This window comes from Trichosurus vulpecula, chromosome 2 (assembly GCF_011100635.1).
Source record: "Trichosurus vulpecula isolate mTriVul1 chromosome 2, mTriVul1.pri, whole genome shotgun sequence".
NCBI classification, from domain to species: domain Eukaryota; kingdom Metazoa; phylum Chordata; class Mammalia; order Diprotodontia; family Phalangeridae; genus Trichosurus; species Trichosurus vulpecula.
Genome location: NC_050574.1, coordinates 52,705,998 through 52,728,339, shown reverse-complemented (window position 1 = coordinate 52,728,339; position 22,342 = coordinate 52,705,998). Strand labels below are relative to the sequence as shown.

Sequence of the window (22,342 nt, the reverse complement as noted above, 5' to 3'; positions counted from 1 at the left end):
TTCAGTCATTTCATTCATCTCCAACTCTTTGTGACCCCATTTGGGGTTTTCTTGGAAAAGGTACTAGAGCAGTTTGTCATTTCCTTCTCCAGCTCATTTTACAGATGAGGAAACTGAGGCAGACAGGGTTAAGTGACTTGCCCAGGGTCTGAGGCCAGATTTGAACTCAGGAAAAAGAATCTTCTGACTATCAGCTTGGTGCTCTCTCCACTGAGCCATCCATCTGCCCCAGCATGTACATAGATACAAATAATACATGACAGAGGGTCCTGGAAGCAAAGAGCTACAAACAGAGTGATCTGGGTCTGTGGGGAGGCGGAAATAATGGACTTGAAATCAGAGGATCTGAGTTCCCATTCCAATTTTCTTACTTACTAGTTGTTTGACCTTGGACAAGTCCTTGGCCTCTCTAGGTCTTAGTTTCCCCATATTTAAAATGTAGAAATAGGACTGGATGATCTCTAGGGGCCATCAGAGGTCTGACTCTGTTGTTCTGACTCTGTATCCTATGGGCTCTTCATGCTCTGACTTTCCTTGTTTTAAGGCCCTTCCCAATTCTGACATTTGATATACCAAGGGATTTTCTAGATCAGACATTCTATATACTAAATCTGACTATTCTAAAGTCCCTTCCAGACCTAAAATTCTGTCTTCTAAATTATTATTTCTAATATGAACCTCATTCCTGAAGGGGAAAAATTATAAGATTCTATTTGTGTGTCTCTCACATCTCTGTCTCTTTCTCTGTTTCTCTCTCATCTCTGTCTCTTTGTCTCTTTCTGTCTCTCTCCTCTTTTTCTCTCCTGTCTTCTTTCTCTCTGTCTCTCTGTCTCTCTGTCTCTCCATCTCTCCGTCTCTCTGTCTCTCTCTCTGTCTCTCTCTCTCTGTCTCTCTCTCTCTCTCTCCGCCCCCGTCTTCTCTCTCTCCCTGCCTCCGTCTCTCTCTCTCTCTCTCCCCCTTCTTCCCCCCCTCTCTCCCCGTTCCCATCTCCTCTCTTCTCCTCTCCCTCCCACCCCCCCCCCATCTCTCTTTCTAGCTAGAATAGATTTTGTACATCTTGGTGGGTGCTTTATATTCCTTCCTTCAAGGTATGTCGCCTGGGCCTGCTGACAAGAGGCAATTACCTCGTTAGCTTCCCAGTCTTATCACTCACTGCACACCCAGCCTCCTGCCAAGTAGAGAGAAATCCTTCTTTTCAGCTTATCAGTGTGGTCGCTTTGGTTTCTACAAACCAATAGACTCTTTCTGTTGACAAATCGACAGCTTTCTGTGTGATGCTGCCTTCCCAGCCCGGAAAGGAAAGGGGCCAGTTTAGAAGCCACTGGAAACCTATTTACAAGCATGCCTCACTTTAAGAAGGTGTTTAATATGAAAACCCAGATACCAAACAGATCAATTAGGGCATGGGATGCTGTTGTTCTTATTCCTCTATTGGGCATTTAAACCCTTGACAGCCTGGCCCCAACCTGCCTCTAGGATCAAATATAAATGCCTTTATTTGGCTTTTAAGAACCTGGTGCCCTCTGCATTACTCCCCTTCACACCCCTTTCTGCCTAGACAAACCCATCTTCATGCTATTCCACACATCCAACATTCTGCCTTTCATCTCTGGGACTTTGTATAATCTGTCTCCCCTGCCTAGAATGCCTCCCTCCCCACCTCTGCTCAGAGAATCCCCAGTTTCCTTCAAAGCTCAACCCAAATGCAGCCTTCTCTGTGATCCCATTCCTGCTTCCCCCAGCTGCTGATGTCTTCCTGAAATAGCCTCCAGTCTATTTTATATAAGTTTTGTTGCTGTTCAGTTGTTTTAGTCGTGTCTGACTCTTCATGACCTCATTTTGGGTTTTCTTGGCAAAGATACTGGAGTGCCTTGCTGTTTCCTTCTCTAGCTTGCTTTACAGATGAGGAAACTGAGGCGAACAGGTTAAGTAACTTACCCGGGGTCACACAGCTAGTGAGTATCTGAAGCTGGATTTGAACTCAGGTCTTCCAAACTACAGGCCCAGTGTTCCATCTACTACGCCATGTAGCTACCCTCATATATGTTCATATTGTCTCCCCAGGCAGAATATAAACTCCTTGAGGGCAGGATTCATTTCATTTTTGTCTTTGTATCTCCATAACCTAGCACATGATAGGTGATTAATAAATGCTTGTTGATTGATTGGTATTAAGTCAGATGGGTGGATGGATGGATGGATGGATGGATGAGAGATAGATAGATAGATAGACAGCTGGGTAGATAGATAGATAGTAGATACACGGATAGGTGGATGGATGGATGAGAGATAGATAAAAAGAAAGAATATCTATTAACACTTTTTATGTGCCAGGTACTGCACTAACTGCTAGGGATACAAATACAAGTGAGCAAAATGGTGCCTGTCGTCAAGGAGCATACATTCTAATGATGGGAAACGGTACATAACTGGAAGCTGGATTGATAATGTGATGCTCTCCTTAAAAAGGAATCATGCTTGGGGTCTTTTACTGGTGTAGTAGGAAGAACACATGGGTAGCTAGGTGGCGCCAAAGTGCATAGAGCCCTGGGCCTGAAGTTGGGGAGACTCATCTCCCTGAGTTCAAATATGGCCTTAGATACCAGCTGTATGACCCTGGGCAGATCACTTTACCCTGTTTGCCTCAGTTTCCTCATCTGTAAAACAAGGTGGAGAAGGAAATGACAAACTACTGCAATATCTTTGCCAAGAAAACCCCAAATGGGGTCATGAAGAGTCTCGGACACAACTGAAAAATGACTAAACAACAAAAAGAACCAAGAGTCACAGCGATACAGAGTCTCAGAGTTAGGGGGAAGGGACCTCAGCAGCCTGTACCTGACCTATACCCAAACAAGAGTCCCCTCTACAAGTGGTCCTATATCTTTCGCTTGAAGCCTTCTGGCCTTTATGGCACTGATGCAGTCAGAGGTCCAGACTCCACCCCAAAAACTTGGTTATGAAATGCTTTGTAGATATCCACGAGCCATAGAGATGTGAGATCCTATTACCAGGCTCAGGATTTCAAGCCAGAAGGGGCCCAAGAAAGCTGGTACTTTAGACTACAATCACTTCATTTTACAGACAGGGAAGCTGAGGCTCCACGATGGAGAGTAAGTTCCTGAAATCCTAGCTTTAGAGCTGGAAGGAGCCTTGGCATCCTCCCTTATGGTCCCAGGAGCCCACTCCCTCCTGAGGCAGCTCATTTCCCTTTGAGATAGATAGCTAGGATTGGTAAGAAGGTTTTCCTTACAGCCAAGCATCATTTTGCTTCTTTTCAGTCCCTATCCATCACTCCTACTCCTACCCTCTGGGGCCTAGCAGAATAAGTCTAATCCTTCTTCCCAGGGACAGCCTTTCATATATTTAAAGACTCCAAACCCAAGTCTTCTCTTCTCCTTCCAGTTCTTTCAGCCACTCCTGAGCCGACCTGGGTTCAAATCCAAGCCCTGAAATCCCCTCGTTAAACATACCCGAGCGAGTCCTTCCCTAAAACTCAGTTTCCCTATCTGTAAAAGTGGACGTGGTAATAATAGCACAGCCTCTATCCCTTACAGCACTGCAGAAATAGAAGCTTCCGTGATTCCCTGATGCAGTTTATTGGACAGTGACTGTCCCCCGTCTTCATCCGCACTCTGGGGGTGGGTGGAGAAGGGAGAGGGTTTTATAGGAGAGTAAATTCACTGCCTGGTGACAAAAGACACATTAATTCTTTGAAAGAGAGTGTGAGCCGGCAGCATCCTTGCAGCATCCCTCGCTCACGCTCACTCTTTCTCCGAGGCAGCCAGCCAAGCGCCATCACCGAGGTGACGCTGGAAACCACGAAGGTGATGTATTCTCCTAGAGAGGAAACTTGTCTCCTCTCAGATTTCCTCCCTTGATGGTTTCATTGACTCGTGATGATGCTGCAAAGGCCACAGACCTTAGAACTTGGCTGTTAAGGATGGGCAGTGTGGGGTCCGAGAAGGGATTCAGAGCCAAAAGTTCAGGGGAGGGGTCCCATCCCAGCTGTAACTTACTGACTGCCTCTAAGATCTAGCGGAATGTTTAAGGATATTCTAATGAGTGACAGGATAGAGCACTGAACTCGGAGGCAGGAAGACATGAGTTCAAATCCCGCCTCAGATACTTACTGGCTGCATGACCTTGGGCAAGTCATTTAGGTCTGTTTCCTCATCTGTAAAACTGGGGTGGGGGGGAGGGGAGGTTGGCCTCCATGAACTTTTAAGGATCCTTCCAGCTATAAGTCTATGATCTTATGAACTTACCCTCCACCTTGGAGCCTCAGTTTCCTTGTCTGGAAAATGGAGAGATGGTGGTCTAAAGTGTTGGCTTTCTGGGGTGCTTCTGGCTCTCAGCTTTTGCTTCCTCACGACGTCACTGGTCATCTTTGAGAAGGAGGGATGAACAACAAAGACAAACAATGACGGCTCACACCCTTATGGCACATTGACGTTCACAAAGCACTTCATTTATTTTCATATATATTTGTATATTTGGGGGGGGGAGGGTCCTGGATCTGTGACTTCATTAGCGTAAGAAATTCCTGGTGTGGAAATTCCCTCACTAATGCCACAAGTCTACGGACTTAGAAAATGGCCTTCATCGCTGGGGAGGAGTGGTGTTATCAACAGCAAGACTTGAACTCAGGCCTTTCTTCAAGGCTGATCTTATATCCAGCATCCCTTGCTGCCTCCTTGTTATTTTCTCATCTTATAAGGAGTAAGCTGATGTGGTAGATAGAAAGGTGGCCTCAAAGCCAGGAAGACCTGGGTTCGAATCCTGTCTCTGACGCCACCTGGCTGTGTTTCTGAGCGTATCGCTTAGCCTCTCGGTGGTGGCGCTGTGAGTGGCAGAGAAGGTGCTGACCCATATTGATAGAAAGAGTTTCCTCACCCAGGGGTCTTCTATACCGATGAAATCACAGACCCGGTCCCTATTCATTTACATATCGTGCCTTATCTCTTTGTAATTTAATTATACATAATATCATATAATTATTCCTACATAATATTATTAATATATTTATAATACAAATATATTGGTTAAAAAAACCACGGGGAGAAACATTGCCTCTTGTCTGGACCGTGTCATGCCGTGCAGCTGGGAGGACATCCATCAGCACTGATTGCGTGGAAAGTGAAGCGAGCCCAGAATTGAACAGATGACGGCAGAATTGCCTTTAGGAAATTGCAAAGTGCTTTTAATGACCCCAGCCTTCTCCCACAAACAAAAGCCTGTCTTTTCAGGACATTCAAGGTATCATTGTACGACTGTGAGTCATAGAATGCTTCATTCTCCAAAGGATTGAAGCTGGGAGTCACCCAAAGGGCAATGGAGATGCTGGCGGTAGGCGTAGGCGGGCTGCAATGATGATAAATTACCCAGAGAAGTGGTAAAAAGGGTGTCATCCAAGGAAAGAGCCGGACCAGCCGAGGGGCAAGAAGCAGCTAGGAGATCTGCTTCAAATACAATTCCTGACTTAGAGTCAAAAAGGCTGGAGGTCCATCCCACCTCAGGCACTTACTGATTCTGTGACCCTGGAAATGTGTCTTCTACGGTTTTCCCTCAGTTTCCTTATCTGTAAAATAAGGTGACTCTACTTGATGGTCTCTAAGGTCCCTTCCATAGGGATATGGCCTGCAGTCTGGAAGACCTGAGTTCAAATCTAGCTTCAGACTATATGACCCTGGGCAAGTCACTTAACTTTTATCTGCCTCAGTTTCCCCAACTGTGAATGGGGATGATAATAGCACCTACCTCCCAGGGTGGTTGTCAGGATCAAATGAAATGTATTTGTAACGTGCTTAGCACAGTGCATGGTACACAATAGGTACTTAATAAATGCTTGTTTCTTTTCAATGTTTGGTCCTTTCTAACTCTACTTATCTGTATCCTAACATTCTCTGTTCTAGGGCCCCTTAAGCTTCTAACATACTGTGCCCTGAGGTCATTTTCAGCTCTAACATTCCATGCTCAAAAACTCTTATATTCAATCAAGTAAGCAAGCATTTATTATGCACCTACTAGAGATACAGAGGATTCAGAGAGAAAAACAAAATGACCCCTGCCCTCAAGGAGCTAACAGAGAAGATACCGAGCACTTAAAGGGGTGTACACACAGAACAGATAAAGGCAGATCAAAGCTAACTTTGGAAGGGAAGGCCCTAGCAGCTGAGGGAGGCAGCAAAGCCTTCTGGAATATGGTGCTCAAACCGAGTCATAAAGGAAAACGGACATTCCATGTTTTAAAGAATTTTCTGGTTCTGACATTCTTTATTCTAAGGAACCATGGAACCCTGACATCCTGTGTTCTCAGGCCTCTCCCAGCCCTGACATTCTCTGTTCTAAGAACTCTACCAGCTCTGATATTCTGTGTCCTAAGGACCCTCCCAGTTCTGACACTCACTCTATGTTCTAAGGTCCCTTCCAGATCTGACATTCTCTGTTCTAAGGCCCCTCCCAGCTCTGACATTCTCTGTTCTCAGGGCCCTCCCAGATCTGACATCCTCTGTTCTAAGGCCCCTCCCAGCTCTGACATTCTCTGTTCTAAGGGCCCTCCCAACTCTAACATTCTGTGTTCTAAGGGCCCTCTCAGCTCTGACATCCTGTGTTCTAAGGGCCCTCCCAGCTCTGACATCCTCTATCCTAAGGCCCCTCCCAGCTCTGACATTCTGTATTCTAAGGGCCCTCCCAGCTCTGACATTCTGTGCTCTACGGGTCCTCCCAGCTCTGACATTCTGTGTTCTAAGGGCCCTCCCAGCTCTAACATTCTCTGTTCTAGGGCCCTCCCAGCTCTAATGTTCTCTGTTCTAAGGGCTCTACCAGCTCTGACATTCTGTGTTCTAAGGGCCCTCCCAGCTCTGACATTCTGTGTTCTAAGGGCCCTTCCAGCTCTGACATCCTGTGTTCTAAGGGGCCTCCCAGCTCTGACATCCTGTGTTCTAAGGGCCCTCCCAGCTCTGACATCCTGTGTTCTAAGGGCCCTCTCAGCTCTGACATCCTGTGTTCTAAGGGGCCTCCCAGCTATGACATCCTGTGTTCTAAGGGCCCTCCCAGCTCTGACATCCTGTGTTCTAAGGGCCCTCCCAGCTCTGACATCCTGTGTTCTAAGGGCCCTCTCAGCTCTGACATCCTGTGTTCTAAGGGCCCTCCCAGCTCTGATATCCTCTGTTCTAGGGCCCTCCCAGCTCTGACATTCTGTGTTCTAAGGGCCCTCCCAGCTCTAACATTCTGTGTTCTAGGGCCCTCCCAGCTCTGATATCCTCTGTTCTAGGGCCCTCCCAGCTCTGACATTCTCTGTTCTAAGGGACCTCCCAGCTCTGACATTCTGTGTTCTAAGGGCCCTCCCAGCTCTGACATTCTCTGTTCTAGGGCCCTCCCAGCCCTGACATTCTCTGTTCTAGGGCCCTCCCAGCTCTGACATTCTATATTCTAAGGTCCTGTACAAACCTTAAAGCACTATGTGAATGCTAGCTATGATTAAAAACATTTGGAGTTCTATGAATACGTAACAGCTCTAGAATTCCACTATACCCTGAATCATCCTGAGGCTTGACCCTTCCCTAGCTGGGGAATAGGAAAGCTGCTGTGCTTTGGTTTTCATGGTAACTCTGGTTCAAGGCAGATTCCCGGGTTAACACAGAAGAGACTGAATTCTGTTAAGAAACATTATGTATTATACATGCATTATTCACCCTCTGCCTGAAGCCCCAACTTAGGGGTGGGGGAAGGAGAGCTCTAGAAAAGTGCACACAACAGGGTGGGGGATGGCTGTCCCCACATCAAGGCAGCCGTTGTTGATTTCTGCCACTGTTCTGGCGCTGCTGTCTGATGGTTCCTTGCGAAGCTTCATTTCTGTTCTGAACCATTTCTTTGACCTCCTTGAGCTCGGTTCCTGGGGCTTTCATAAGGAATCCAGCACAAAATTAAATGGCCCAGGGTCCAGAATGGTGGTGGAAATTTGATGATCAGCTATGTGTAATAGCTTCCAGTGGAATCCTATTCTATAATGCCTCTGCCACAAGGCTCCAAGTCCCCATGGCTTGTTCATCAATTCTGAAAAGGGAGGTGTCCTAACAAGCCTCCTCCTGCAACTTTCCCTCTTCCCCTGTGGAAATCTGCCTATTACACAGTAGGTGCTTAATAAATGCTTGTTAACTGATATCTTTGATTTCCTGTCTTCCTTGACTGTAAGCTCCCTGAGGCCAGGGATCCTTTCTTATTTATCTATGTAGTTGCCTCAGTGCTCTGCATACAGTAAGCATCTAATGGTTGCTAAATTAACTGAATGAACTCTGCTGATCACCTCTGATTTTTTGGCCTCCCCCCTCCTCTTCAAGTTATCATGCCTATATTTGGGTACAGCTTTTATTCCTCCCCTAGAACATAAGCTCCATAGGGCAGGATGTGCTTTGAATAACCACCTCTTAATAAATGGGTTGTTTTTATTATCCATTTTTAGTAATAATAGATTGGGTTTGATTTATGGACAGATTTCTAGATGGGAATTGGATTAACCTGAGCACTTGGGAACCAAAAACATGAAAGGAGGAAGGGCTGCCTCAATGTTCAAAGAGATGAGAATTTCTGGATGATAAGGTCATAGGTCACAGGAAATGGAAGGGACAGCAAAGTCCCACCCCTCATTTTACAGATGAGGAAACTAAGACCTAGAGAGGCGACGTGCCTTGTATATGGTCTTTCATGGTAAGCATCAAAGGCGGGATTTGAACCCAGGTCTTTCCTGACTGCAAGACCAGCACTCTATCCACTACCCCAAGTCAGGCCTAGCTAAAAAAATAACTTCTGAGGCATATTACCTGGATGGATAGCGCACTGTCTCCAGGCTCAACCACTGGGCTAAGAGCTGGGCACTAACTGGATGTATGACCTTGGACAAATGACTTCCCTTTGGACCTCAGTTTCCCTATCTGTGAGATGGGGATAATAATATAAGTCCTACCTCCTTGGTGGCGTGGCTCTGATGTAAACACTACATAAGCCTCAAAGCAATATTGAAATGCGAGTTACTATTGTCTCCTCCAGGGAGTAAATGTCAGATTTCGGAGCTTACTTTGGTCAAGGAAGGCAGGGCAAAGATGGAGGGGATGCCTTCCAGAGACCTCATCCCTCTCAAGCTGGGCATGATTCACGTTGACCCCAGTTACCACTCTGGCTAGGCAGGTGGTTTTCCTGTGGGCCTGAACCACACTGGCCTTCAGAGCTTCTTGTTAATTCCCAGAGGGCCACTGATGAGCTGGGGATGCCCAGAGGGCAGTGGCCTTGAGATCATGCCATGTGAGAAGGGATTGAAGGAACAGTGGGTATTAAGCCTGGAGACAGAATAACAACACTCTTCAAGAATTTGTAGAGATTACATGTGGAAGATCTTTTAGGCTTTCTGGTTCCAAAGGGCAGAATGGGGAACAGTGGGCAGGAGTTACAAAAACACTCTTGGGCTCCATAGAGGAAGAACTACCCAGCACCTACTATGTGCTAAGCACTGGGGATAATGAAGAAAGCGAAAGACAGTCCCTGCTCTCAAGAAAGTCACCATCTAATGGGGGAGACAGTATGGAAACGGTTATGTACAAACAAGTTATATACAAGTCAAATTGGAGATGATTAATCCAGGGAAGGCACTAGAATGAAGACAGGTTAGGAAAGGCTTCCTGTAAAAGATGGGATTTTAGCTGGGATGCGAAGGAAGCCAGGAAAGCCGGGAGGGGGAGAGGAGGAGGGATAGCATCCCAGGCATGGGGGACAGCCAGAGAAAAGGCCCAGAGCCAAGAGATGGATGGTGTTGTTCAAGGAATAGCCAGCATAAGAGGCAGCTAAGTAGTGCAGTGAATAGAACACTGGCCCAGGAGTCAGAAGGACCTGAGTTCAAATCCTACTTCAAACACTTACTATCTTTGTGACCTTGGGCAAGTCACTTAATCTCAGTTTGCCTCAGTTTCTTCCAAAAAAAAGGAAGGAAAACCAGGACTCTGGCACTCTGCATCCTGACTCATTAGCTATGTGCCCTTTGCCAAGGTTAATTTCCCCTCTCTAGGCTTTATCTATAAAATAAGAGATTTGGAGCAGACATCCAACTGTGACATAGTGTTTCCTGCCCTCAGATTGCCAAGGCATCATCGAGGACATTGTCCTTCTCGGAGCACCAGTGGAAGGAGAAGCCAAGTACTGGAAGCCTCTAAAGAAGGTGGTGTCTGGGAGGATCATCAATGGTTACTCCAGGTGTGTCTAAAAGCTTCTGTGTTTGTTTTACTGTGGGAAGAGCACCATCTGGCCTGACTTGGTTCAGTGAACCTTCATGGGTCATCTTTTAACTTGGGTTCAAAAAAACCATCCTCAAAGTGGTCCAAGGTGGGAAAATCTTAGGTCATCTGAAAAGGATTGGGTGCCTAAATGGGCTGCAAACTTGTTGGAGTCAACAGAGCCCTATGGGAACCAGAAATGCTCATGGGATTAGGGGCTACATTTAGAGAGAAATAAGGAAGGAACAGTCCACGTGTCCTCTGCCCTGTCAGGCCACAAAGGGAGTATTGTGTTTTGCTCTGGGTGCCACATTTTAGGATGTACAGTGATAAGCTAGAGCAACACTTCTCAAACCTTGGGGGCTCAAGACACCCTTATAATTAAATACCCTGCTTATAATTAAATACAATTTAAAAATATTGAGGATCTCCCCAAAGAACTTTTGTTTATGTGGATCATATTTCTTGATATTTACCATATTAGAAATTAAAATGTCATTAATTTTATGAAAATAGTTTTGACTTTGAGGACCCCCTGAAAGAGCCCTTGGGTCTCCCAGTAGTCCCTGGACCAACCTTTGAGAATCACTGATCTAGAGATGGAGCAGAGGGGGCTGGCCTGGATGGTGAAAGGCCTTGAGCCTGTTGCATAGGAGGATTGTAGGAAGGAACGAGGGATGCATAACCTAGAAAAAAGAGGACTTTGGTGGGGGTAAGAGTGGAGGGAGGATATCATAGCGGTCTTTTAAGTGTGTGAGGAGGAATCAGCCTTATTTGAGGCCCTGGAGGATAGGACAAGGAGCAATGGAGAGGGCTGGAAGGTAGAGAGGAAGTCTTCAAAAGGGACCTTAAGCTTGAAACCAGGAAAACCTTCCTACCAATCAATGAGTAAATATTTAAGTGCCAGGCACTGTGCTATCACCTAAAAGCTATCCCAGGATGGAACAGTCTACCCTGGGAGGTGATGGGTACCCCTTCACTGAGGGTCTTCAAGCAAAACCCAGATAAGATGATTGCTTCTCTGGTGGTTAATAAAGGGGATTCTTGTCTAGTTCTAGGTTTAACTACATGCTCACTGTGATTCTGAGCCCCTGCCCTGATAGGAAGTGTGGATGGCAATCAATGGGAGAAACTGAAACTGAACACCGAAAAGGGAGAAACTGTATTTAAGAGGGATGCTGGGTGGCACCATAGTGCACAGTGCACTGGCCCTGGAGTCAGGAGGATCTGAGTTCAAATTTGGCCTCAGAAAATTACTAGCTGTGTGACCCTGGGCAAGTCACTTAACCCTGATTGCCTGGATGGGGAGGGCAGGGAAAAGAGTGATGCTCTCCCGGGTATATGCAAATGAAGCTACTGAGCCCACAGCACAGGGACAGTCCAGCAGCATAGAGAAGCAGCGGGGGACCTTATGAAGCCCTGGGTGCCAGGAATGAACAAATTAAGACATCTCTCTTCTTCCCAGGAGGGTTTCCACAATGAAGTAAAGCTCTCTTGGAGTCTGTTAATTGCTCACGTGATGGAGTTGGGTCGTCTTTTGTGTGTTTTCGCAAACTCAAAAAGAAAATAAAATATAATAAAAATAAGCAATTCAATTCTTATACTCCAAAGGAAACCACGGCTTTATTAAAAACATCTGTTTTTGTTAAGAGCAGGGTGGGGTGGGGCGAGGTTTGAGGAAGGGTGGTTTTCCTATCTTTTGTGAATCTAGGGTCTCTTATCACTCTGTTTATGTAAAAAAAAAAATTAAATTTAAACCATTGCTTAGCCTAACCAAGAAATGGAAATATAGACCCCAAACTCCTTTGTTTGACCTTGAGGTCACAGATGTGACTCAAGTTAAAATTGCTGAGAGGCCCCCCAAGAGCACCAAGTGTCAGAACTGGCAGGTCTAGAACGCCATAAGCTTTGCAAAAGATTTGACTCATGTTCTCACTAGAATCTTAGCTCACAACAGCACTGCGTGGTAGCTTCTGTTCTGATTTCCTTCTTACGTATGAGGAAACTGAAGAAGAAAAAGATTTTCCCAGGTCACCCGGCAACTAAGTGTCTGATAAAGAATGGGAATTTGGTGATTTTTTTAAGTCCCATAGAGCCTCTTGTTACCTAACTGCCCCTCCCAGCTCTGACATTCTATGTTCTAGGGCCCCCACCCTGACCCCAGCTCTGGCATTCTGTGTGCTAAGGCTTCTCCCAGCTTTGACATTCCATATTCTAAGGGCCCTCCTAGTTCTGGCATTCTGTCTTCTAAGGCCCTTCCCAGCTCTGACATCCAGTGTTCTAAGGGCCCTTCTTGCTCTGACATTCTCTAAGCTGCGCCCCCCCCCCCACCACCACCCCAGCTCTGACATTCCAAAGCCCCTCCCAATTTTGATATTCCATGTTCTAAGGTCCTTAGCGGTTCTGACATTCTGTGATCTAAGGCTTCTTCCAGCTCTGACATGCTGTGTTCTAAGTCCCCTTCCAGCTCTGACATTCTCTATTTTAAGGCCCCTTTCATCTCTAGTTCTGTACTCTAAGGACTCTTCCCTCTTTGACATTCTATGACCCAAAGTTGCTCTTGCTCTAACACTATGTTAAAGTTCCCTTCCAGACATAGGACTCTGAGACTCAGATATCACATGACCAGGCCCTCATCAGAGTTGGAAGAGAGGGTGAAGATAATACCAGTCCCTCATCCTGCTGTGTAGGCCTTGAGATTGGAGCCTCCTCGGAAGCTCTGTGGAGACAAACAGCTGCCGTGATGGAAATTCAATTTTGCTTTCAAGTCATTTGAATGAACACCAGTGGGCTTTTCCCTGAGTGTAGAGCCAGCCTTTGTGGACTATAATAGAGGAGAGAAAAAGGAACAATGACATACTTTTCTTTTTGATCCATTACCAGCGGGCCAGAGCTGCCTTGCTATCTCTGCCCTCAGCCCCCCAAAAAGCCCCGATTAGCCATTCCTGCGAATAACTGAATTGGTTTGGAAGACTAAGGTTTATTGACGTGCGGCAAAGTAATTGTGCTTCCATTCAGCACCCTGGAGATACTGAATTTGATAACGTCAAAGTCTTCTAAGAGTTTCACAGCTTGAATATGCTGAAAAATACATAGCAGGGGCATAGTCCAGACAGAAACACAGAGAATCTGATGGAGAGAGTGAGAGAGTAAGGGAGAGAGAGGGGAGGAGGGAGAGATACAAAGAGGAGAGGGAGTAAGGCAGAAGGGAGAGGAAGAGAAAGAGGGAAAGGGAGAGGGAGAAGGAGAAAGAGAGGAGAGGGGAGAGAGAAACAGAGCCAGGAGGGAAGGAAGAAGGGAGGAGAGAGACAGAGTGTGAGAGAGAGGAGAGAGAGAGAAAGAAGGAGAGAGAGAGAGAGAGAGAGAAGGAAAATTAGAGAGAAGAGGGGGAAGAGAAGGAGAAACAGAGAAAAGAGGGAAGTAAGAAAGAGGGAAAGAAAGAAAGAGAGATCAGGATACCCCAATCTTTTTTTATCCTTAAAGCTTAGAGATCACAGAGTCAGGATGATACTAACGAAGACTTCTCTCTGCCACCCCTGCCTCTCTGTGACACCTTTATCAAATTCTGCTGCTTCTTTGGGTCTCAGGTTTCTTTTCTATGAAACAAGGGGTTGTATGTTCAACCTCAGCTCTACCTCTAACTTCCTTTGTGACTTTGGTCAAGTTACTTTCCCTCCCTGGGTTTCCTCATTTGTAAAATAAAAGCTGCAGAGTATTATTTCTTCATTTAATTCAGTTTTTAAAATTCTGAATTTAACATTCTCACAAAAATGAGGATTTCCCTAAACAAAGTAGAGCTGGGAGGGCCCTTAGAACCCAGAAGGTCAGAGCTGGGAGGGTCTTTATATATCAGTAAGGCAAGATTCATGACCTCGAGGATGACCACGAACGTGCCTGAATGGTTCGGAATTGTAAAGTATGAAAAACTCTCTATGTAGAAGGCAGAGGAAGTATAACATTTATTTAAACTCCAGAGGATCAAATCTAAGAACTAGTAATTCCAATTCGATATAGTAGTAATTATATTCCAAAACCAGTAAGCCCACCTCAATGTAGTAACAAGGAAATTATAACACAGTATTATAGCAAGGAACCAAGTCATCTTATAACCTTCCCCCCCTGCCAGGGTCTTCCCATAAACAATCACTCACAAACCCTAACTTCCATCTGCACTCTCTTCTGCAGCTCTGCCAATGCTGGTTCTCTCAGGGTCTGCTCTTCTGCGCCCTCTTGATGTCTGCTGCTTCAATGCCTTCCTCTCAGTCCTGCTGCTCTCAGTCCTGCTCCCTTTCAATTCTGCTTCCCTTCAGTTCTGGGCTTTGCTTTTATACAGTCCTAGCCGGCATCTGATTGATTGGCTGAATTCATGATTCACCAGAACTCGGTGCACATACCATCGGGCTCTGGCCTTAGCAGCTCCCCTTAGGGTCCTGAGGGCTTCACGCCCACATCAGTTTAGCACATAGTATGTAGGGGCTTCAAGCCTACTTACCAACAAAGATATAATCAGGCTTTCCCACCTAGGCTCACCTGAGGCCTGTTGTGGGGAAGATCTTAATCATATTAATATTACACTTTAGAACACAGGATGTCAGACCTGGGAGGGCCTTAGAGCACTGTATGTAACATCAGACCTTTTCGATATATTGTTTAGTTTAACTGAACTGTTATTTTTTTCTTTCTCTTTTTAATTAATGCCATTAAAGAATGGCTTTCTGGGAGAGGGAGGGAAACATAAGGTTTACAAAAACCAGAGATAGCAATAAAAATGTATTTTCACAAACAGCCCCCCCAAAATTGTTGAATTAAATTGACTTAAGTTGATGGGGTCCCCACCAGAGTATGACTTGGCTTTCACTTGTTCCCCTCCCAGGGGAGACTGGCTGCTGAGTTTTGTGTACCGGACATCCTCTGTGCAGCTGAAGGTGGCTGGGCTCCAGCCTGTCACCCTGGATGACAGGAAGATGGTCAACATGGACTTGTCATCGGTGGTAAGTATGGGTTTGCCCCTTCCTGCTTAAGTAGGAGGGCGTGGGAAGCTCCTCTCCTTGCCTTGAGCCAGCGCCGTCCTGGAGGCTTTGGGTACATGCACCAGGTCCGACCCTTCCATGATTAGCTGAGGGAGCTGTGGAAGGGGAGAGGAGGGATTGCCAGACTCAGACTGGCAGCAGAGCTTCTCCAAGGGCTGCCTAGTCATGGAGCCCTGCCCTTTCTCCCAGTCCAGTTTGCTCCTTTTTGAGACAATCTGTATTCTAGCCTTTATTAAGTGCTGAGTGAGGCCCCAAGGATACCAAAACACAAAGGAAGCTGTCCCTGCCCTCAAGGAACTTATCTTCTGCTGGACAAGATGATAAGTAAATAGCAATGTGCAAAGGAAAGAACACCTTCACCTGGGGGATCAGAGCAGGCTTCCTGGAGGAAGCAGCAGCTGGGCTAAGCCTTGAGAGAAGATGAGGACTCAGAAAGGCAGAGTGGGCAGAGGGAAGGCCATCCAGGGGCAGCCTGTGTGATAGTAGAGGCAGGGACAGAATGTCAAGTACAAGGAAACATTCTCTCTTAAAAATGTTCTTATGAATTTAACAAACGGGAACGTTTCCGTATACAAAGAATAGAAAAAGAGGGTTGTACGTGAGATGAGCTGTTACAGTTTTTAAGTGTATGTTAAATTTGACAAAGTAGTACTAAAATTGCCATGCTTTTCTAGGGGCCCCTCTGAATTTCCTAATGCTCTCCTGTATCCAATTCTTATTTTTTTATTCACCCTCTTTTCTTTCATCCTTTCCTTCTTTCTCTCTTTCTTTCCTTCCCTTTCCTTTTTAAAATTTTGTTTGTTGGTTTTGGCACCACCGCTCAGCCAGGAAAGCCTTTCCAAAGTCAGGCCTCCATAGTGCTTGTTGATAGAGGACACAGACTGATTGGCAGCATGAGGGTTAGACTCACTGGAGAGACCTGGGATCACCATGAAGACTTTGTGTTTTATATTAAAGGCCTTACAGAGCTTCCTGAGAAGAGCTATGACTCAGTCTGAGGCTTTAAGAAGATTATTTGGGCAACTCTAAAATTATACAGTCTGACATCCTGTGTTCTAAGGTGCCCTTCCAGCTCTGACATCCTGTGTTGTAAGGGCCCTCCTAGCTCTGACATCCTGTGTTCTAAGGCCCCTCCTAGCTCTGACATCCTGTGTTGTAAGGTACCCTTCCAGCTCTGACATTCTGGGTTCCACAGGCCCTCCCAGCTCTGACATCCTGTGTTCTAAGGTGCCCTTCCAGCTCTGACATCCTGTGTTGTAAGGGCCCTTCCAGCTCTGACATCCTGTGTTCTAAGGCCCCTCCTAGCTCTGACATCCTGTGTTGTAAGGGCCCTCCCAGCTCTGATATCCAGTGTTCTAAGGTACCCTTCCAGCTCTGATATTCTGTGTTCTAATACCCTTCCCAGATCTGACATTCTGTGTTCTAAGGTTCCTCCCAACCCTGACATTCTATACTCTAATGATCCCTCCAGTTCTGACATTCTCTGTTCTAAGAGCCTTGCTATCTCTGACATTCTGTGTTTCTCTTTTGTTTTTGACATTCTAATTTCTCAAGAGGCAGCAGAGCATAATGGAATGGGAACTGGACCAGAGTTCCGGCAGATCTGGATGCAAATCCTGCCTCAGACACTAGTTGTACATCCCCAGGCAAATTACTGATCTGCTCTATACCTCAGTTTCTCCATCAGGTTATACTTAATAGCCTCTAAGGCACCCTTCACCTCTAAATCTTTGCTCCTATTATTTAAGTTCCTTTCCAGCTCTCATTTCTGTGTTCTAAGGTCCTTTCCAAACTAGTAGGTAAATCACTTTTAAAAAAAAAAAAGCAAGAAAGAAAGAACATGAGAAACATCTTTGGAAAATTACCGTACTAAAGATTTCCCAACATTTTCAATGTTCTTTCCTCCCAGAACGGGCTGTGAATTCTCGATAATGGCCTCTTGATTTCTCCTACTGTGTTATCCTGGCTAAGGCAGAGCCCTGTGGGGGCCACTTCAAGCAGTGATAAAGATCTCTTCACGCTAGCTGTGTGGGCAGTCCTTAGGATGAGAGGGTCATGAGAGCTTAGCAGGGCCCTAGAATAAGTGTCACCACTTCCATTTTGGCCCAATATGGTAGATACGTACACGTCTATAAATACATACACATATGTGTGCGTACGTGTGTATAGATGCATGCGCATGTGTATATTGTGTGCACGTGTGTGTGTGTTGCATGTGTGTGTGTCCATAGGTAAAAACCAGACCTGTAATTTCATCTCTGTGTGGCGCTGTTCTTGAGCAATGTCACTTACTCGTGCATACTAGCACCTGCTCTGCACTTTGTAGACTGCCAGGTGGCACAGCGGATAGAGCACAGGACTAGGAATCAGGAATCCATAAGGTCAAATCCTGACTCAGGCACTGGCTGTGTGACCCTGGGCAAGTCTCTTAATTTCTCTGTGCCTCAGTTCCCCACTCTGTAAAAGGGAGCTAATTGCACCTGCCTTGTGAGGATCAAATGAAATAACATAGAAAAGGCTTGGCAAACCTTGGAGAGCTGGATCAATGCTGCTTATTATCATTGTGATCTTAGAGTTGTCAGGGGAGGGGTACTAACAGGTCACACAGCCAGTGTGCATCAGAGGGAGGATTTGAACCCCATTCTGAGGCTACCTCACTACCCACTCGGCCACACTTTCGTATGATCAGCTTGTATCTTTCTTTGTGTTCGTGATATGCCCTCCTACTGTTCTATGAATATCTGTATTTCTGAATTACTGTGCAAAGAATTTCAAAGCTGGGAAGGCTCTGAGAACCCAGAATGTCAGAGATGGGAGGGTCCTTAGAACACAGACTGTCAGAGCTGGGAGGTACTTTAAAGCACAGGATGTCAGAGCTGGGAGGGCCTTTGGAACACAGAATGTCAGAGCTGGGAGGGCCCTTAGAACACAGGATGTCAGAGCTAGGAGGGCCCTTAGAACACAGGATGTCAGAGCTGGGAGGGCCTTTGGAACACAGAATGTCAGAGCTGGGAGGGCCCTTAGAACACAGGATGTCAGAGCTAGGAGGGCCCTTAGAACACAGGATGTCAGAGCTGGGATAGAGGTTAAGCTATAGAATGTTAGAATTTATATTTCTAGGACTAAAAGGAACCCTAGAACAAAGAATCTTAGAGCTAAAAAAAAATCCTTAAACTTTTTTCTCAATATCCCTTTATTCTCTTCAAAATCATTGAGGACCTAAAGTGGTTTTGTTTAAGTGGGATACTATCAATATTTGCTGCATTAAAATTAAATTGATAAATTAAAACTAAGTATCTTTAAAATATTTATTCATTCATTTTAAAATAACAAGAATAAACCCATCATGTTTTAACATAAATAACATTTTCATGAAAAATAACCATATTTTCCAGAACAAATAAAATTCAGTGACAAGCGTGGCCTTGTTTTACACATATTTGCAAGACTCTTGAGTATCAGGGTCAGTAGAAGACAGCTGGCTTTCTTACCTGCTTCTGCATTTGGTCTGTTGTGATCTGTTATTTTGGTTGAAGTGTATGATGACAATTCAACCTCCCACAGATATGTAGCTGGAAAAGGGAGGAGCATTTTAATAGGCAAATAGCTTCTTAGTATTATTATGAAAAGAGTTCTGACCTCATGGATGCCCTGAAAGGATCTTGGGGATGGTCCCCAAACCACACTTTGAGAGCCTGTATTAACTGTAGAATATAATCAGAGTCATCACCAGAAGGGACTTAAAGGTCATATAGCCCGCCACCCTTGTTTGATTTATGAGGAAACAGGCCCAGAATGGGCCAAGGACTTGCCCTGGGTCACCCAGTAGCTCAGTGGTGCCATCAAGACGAGAGCCTAGAATTTCTGACTCTGAGCCCGGGGAGCTTTCTATACACTGGCATCTAATTGGAGAAAGAAGGCAAACAATCAAGGTAATTGGAGAATAAGACAATATATAATCAGGTACTAACTGTGCAGTGAAGCTGCTTAGAGACTAAGACCCTGTACAGGACGGGGTGTGGGATATGGACAATTAGGGCAGAAGGAGGCAGCTAATGGAAGGACTCTGCAGGTCCAGAATGCTTGGAGAACCTGAGGTCTGCGAGCTCTTAGGTCCCCTCCCCTTCCCCTCAAGATCTTCCTTTACTTGCTTCCTGTGTGACCTAGATGTTTCTACAGGCCACAGCTTCTGTTGATCACGACCCTGGTTCTTCTAGGCACTTTCTGAAAACTTTTTGAAGCATTTTCATCATATTCTTGCTAAGAGGCTGGTACTGTGAGTATATGACTCTTGTTTTATAGATAGGGAAACTGAGGCTCAGAGAGGAGTGATTTGCCCAGGGTCAGCAGTGTTAGAAATGGTAGAGCCCAGACAAAAATTCTTTTGACCTGTACCTTCAACCACCCATCCACAATGCCACTTTCCATTCTCTTTTGATTCTTTGACTCCAGAGCTAACCACAGACCATCTCACTCACCCATTGAAGTCTGTAAGAAACTTGTCTCCTTAAAGATAATTGACGTGTTCAGAGGCTTTCTACGGCAGAGCTGGTGATCTGGCCTGAGTAATTCCCCCTCAGAATAGATGAGGCTGGAACTGGGAGCCTTTCTGTGTCAGTGGCTCATCTGCCTTGGGAGATGGTGTAGGTGGGAACAGGAATGGAGATAGCTAGAATCATTAGAGCTGATGGAGCTTCTAAGGGGAATCAGTAAGCAAAAGCCTGGCTCCATTTGGGCTTGTGAAGATGAAGTAAGCAGTAGAAACCGTAGGAACACTCTGACTTGGACCACTTCGAAATGTGAGGCACAGATCCCAGACTAGTCCATGAACCCTAGAACTGTAGGAAATTCTGTAGAGCCAGATAGACCTTAGAACATAGAAAGGCAGAGCTGAGAAGGACCTTAGAACCCAAAATGTTAAAATATAGAATATTGGACCTGAGGACAGAGAATGCTAGAATACAGGCTGTCAGAACTGAGAAGGACCTTAGAACATAGAAAGTTTGAACATTTAATGTCAGAACTTAGGAAATAGAATATTGGAACTGAGAAGGACTTTAGAACACAGAATATTAGAATGAAGAATGTAGGACCTGAGGACAGAATATGTTAGAACATAGACTGTCAGAACTTAGAAAGACCTTAGAATACAGAATGTTAGAATATAGAATGTCAGACCTGAGAAGAACCTTAGAACATAGAATGTTAAAAAATAGAATATTAGAACTGAAAAGGTCCCGAGAACACAGAATGTCATAGCTAGAAGAGTCCTTAGAACATAGGATGTCACAGCTGGGAGAGACTTCAGGACACAGAATAGCATAGCTGGACAGGAGCTTAAAAAGAAAAAGTCAGAGCTGAAAGAGACCTTAGAACATAAGAATACCAGCTAGGAAGGAGAGCTGGATGAAATCCTAGGAATCATTCCCTCCAGTCCCTCCATTTTATAGGTCTGTTAACCCGAGTCACAGAGCTTGAAGTGACTTGCCAAAAATCACATAGTCAATTATTGTCAGAGCTAGAATTAGAGCCCAGGTCTCATGTCACTTACTCTAGGGTTCTAGGGTGGTTGTAAGTATCCCTCCTTCCTTCCTCCCTCTCCCCTCCCTCCTTCCTTCCTTTCTTCTTCCTCCTGCCCTCCCTCTCTTCCTTCCCTCCTTCCTTCCTTCCTTTATTCCTTCCTTCCTTCCTTCCTTCCTTCCTTCCTTCCTTCCTTCCTGGTGTAACAAATAGAGAGTCAGCTAGAGAGCTGGGTTCAGATCCCACCTCTGACATATACAGGCTTTGTGATCCTAGACAAGTCACTTACCCTCTCCTTGCCCCAGACAGCTCTTGAAGACTCTAAGCTTCGAAGCATGTACTCATTGATCTGCAGGTGAAAGGAGGCTCCTCCTTCCCTAAATCCAGGAAACCACAAGGCTAGCCTCCTGCTTCCCCACCCACCCCCACTCACCAAAATACACACACACACACATACACACACACACACACACACACACACACACACACACAATTCTGGGGAAATGTCATGTACTGGGAGCAGCCAGTGGCCAGCACACAGAGCGCCCCAGTGGGACTAATGTGCTGGTCTCTCCGTCTTGGCTGCGCTCAGACCCTGTCTCTGCCCAGCTGGCTGGAGAACTCTGTGGCACTGGCCCAGACTGCCTGACCTGGCCTCAGGATGCCTGGCCTCCTGGTTCCAGTCTGGCCCCAGGCACTCAGCAGCCGTGCACCCTAGGCAGGTCACTCTACCTCACCTGCCTCAGTTTCCCCAGTTATAATAGAAGGACAACAATGGCGCCCACCTCTCCCCCTCCCCCTCCCCGTCACTGCCCCTCCCCCTGCTGATAGTGTCCTCTCTCCAGCCTTCTGGGGCGGGGGTCTGCCCACCTCAGATCTCTCCCCGCTCTGGTCCATCCTCCATTCAGCTACCAAAGTGATTTCCCTAAAATGCAGGTCTCATCACGTCACCCCTGGTGGCCCCCATCACATCCAGGATCCAGAAGATGCTCCATTCAGCCTTCACACGAGGCCCTTCGTAACCTGCCCCCCACCTTTCTAGACTCTTGTACCTGTCTCCCCACCACGTCCTCCTCCTGCAGTGACACTCACCTCCTGGATCTCCCATGAACAAGGCTCACTATCTCAGCTCCAGACATTCTCGCTGGCCACACCCCATGACTGAGTCACTCTCTCCTCATCTCCACCTTCTGTCCTCCCTGCCTTCCTTCAAGTGGCCTTTATGCTCCCAAGCTTTTTCCAGCCCTCTTAATTCTGATGTCTTCCCTCTCTTCCTTATTTCTGGTTTATCCTGTGTATAGCTTGTTTGTACATATGTGTTTGCATGTTCTCTCCCTCATTAGATTGTGAGTTCCTTGAGGGCAGCAACTGGGTTTTGCCTCCTTTTGTATCCCCAGAGGTTAGCACAGTTCCTGGCACATAGTAGGTCCTTACAAGATATTTGTTGACTGACTGACAGTTCTGACATTGCTCCTCATAACTGTCTACTTCACTCCAGAATCCCTAAGGTTCAGGGGAGCTCCACAGTTG

General features: G+C 46.0%; 1 protein-coding gene across 2 annotated transcripts in view; it reads left to right on the top strand.

Annotated features, from left to right (window-relative positions):
* The window catches only part of TMCO4 (transmembrane and coiled-coil domains 4), a 124,975-nt gene that overhangs the window by 91,661 nt on the left and 10,972 nt on the right, over nucleotides 1-22,342 (top strand). For both annotated transcript variants that reach the window (XM_036746963.1, XM_036746962.1), the window contains exons 12-13: nucleotides 10,125-10,242; nucleotides 15,136-15,253. In XM_036746963.1, coding sequence (XP_036602858.1) covers nucleotides 10,125-10,242; nucleotides 15,136-15,253 — 236 coding nt within the window. The remainder of the gene's footprint in view (nucleotides 1-10,124; nucleotides 10,243-15,135; nucleotides 15,254-22,342) is intronic.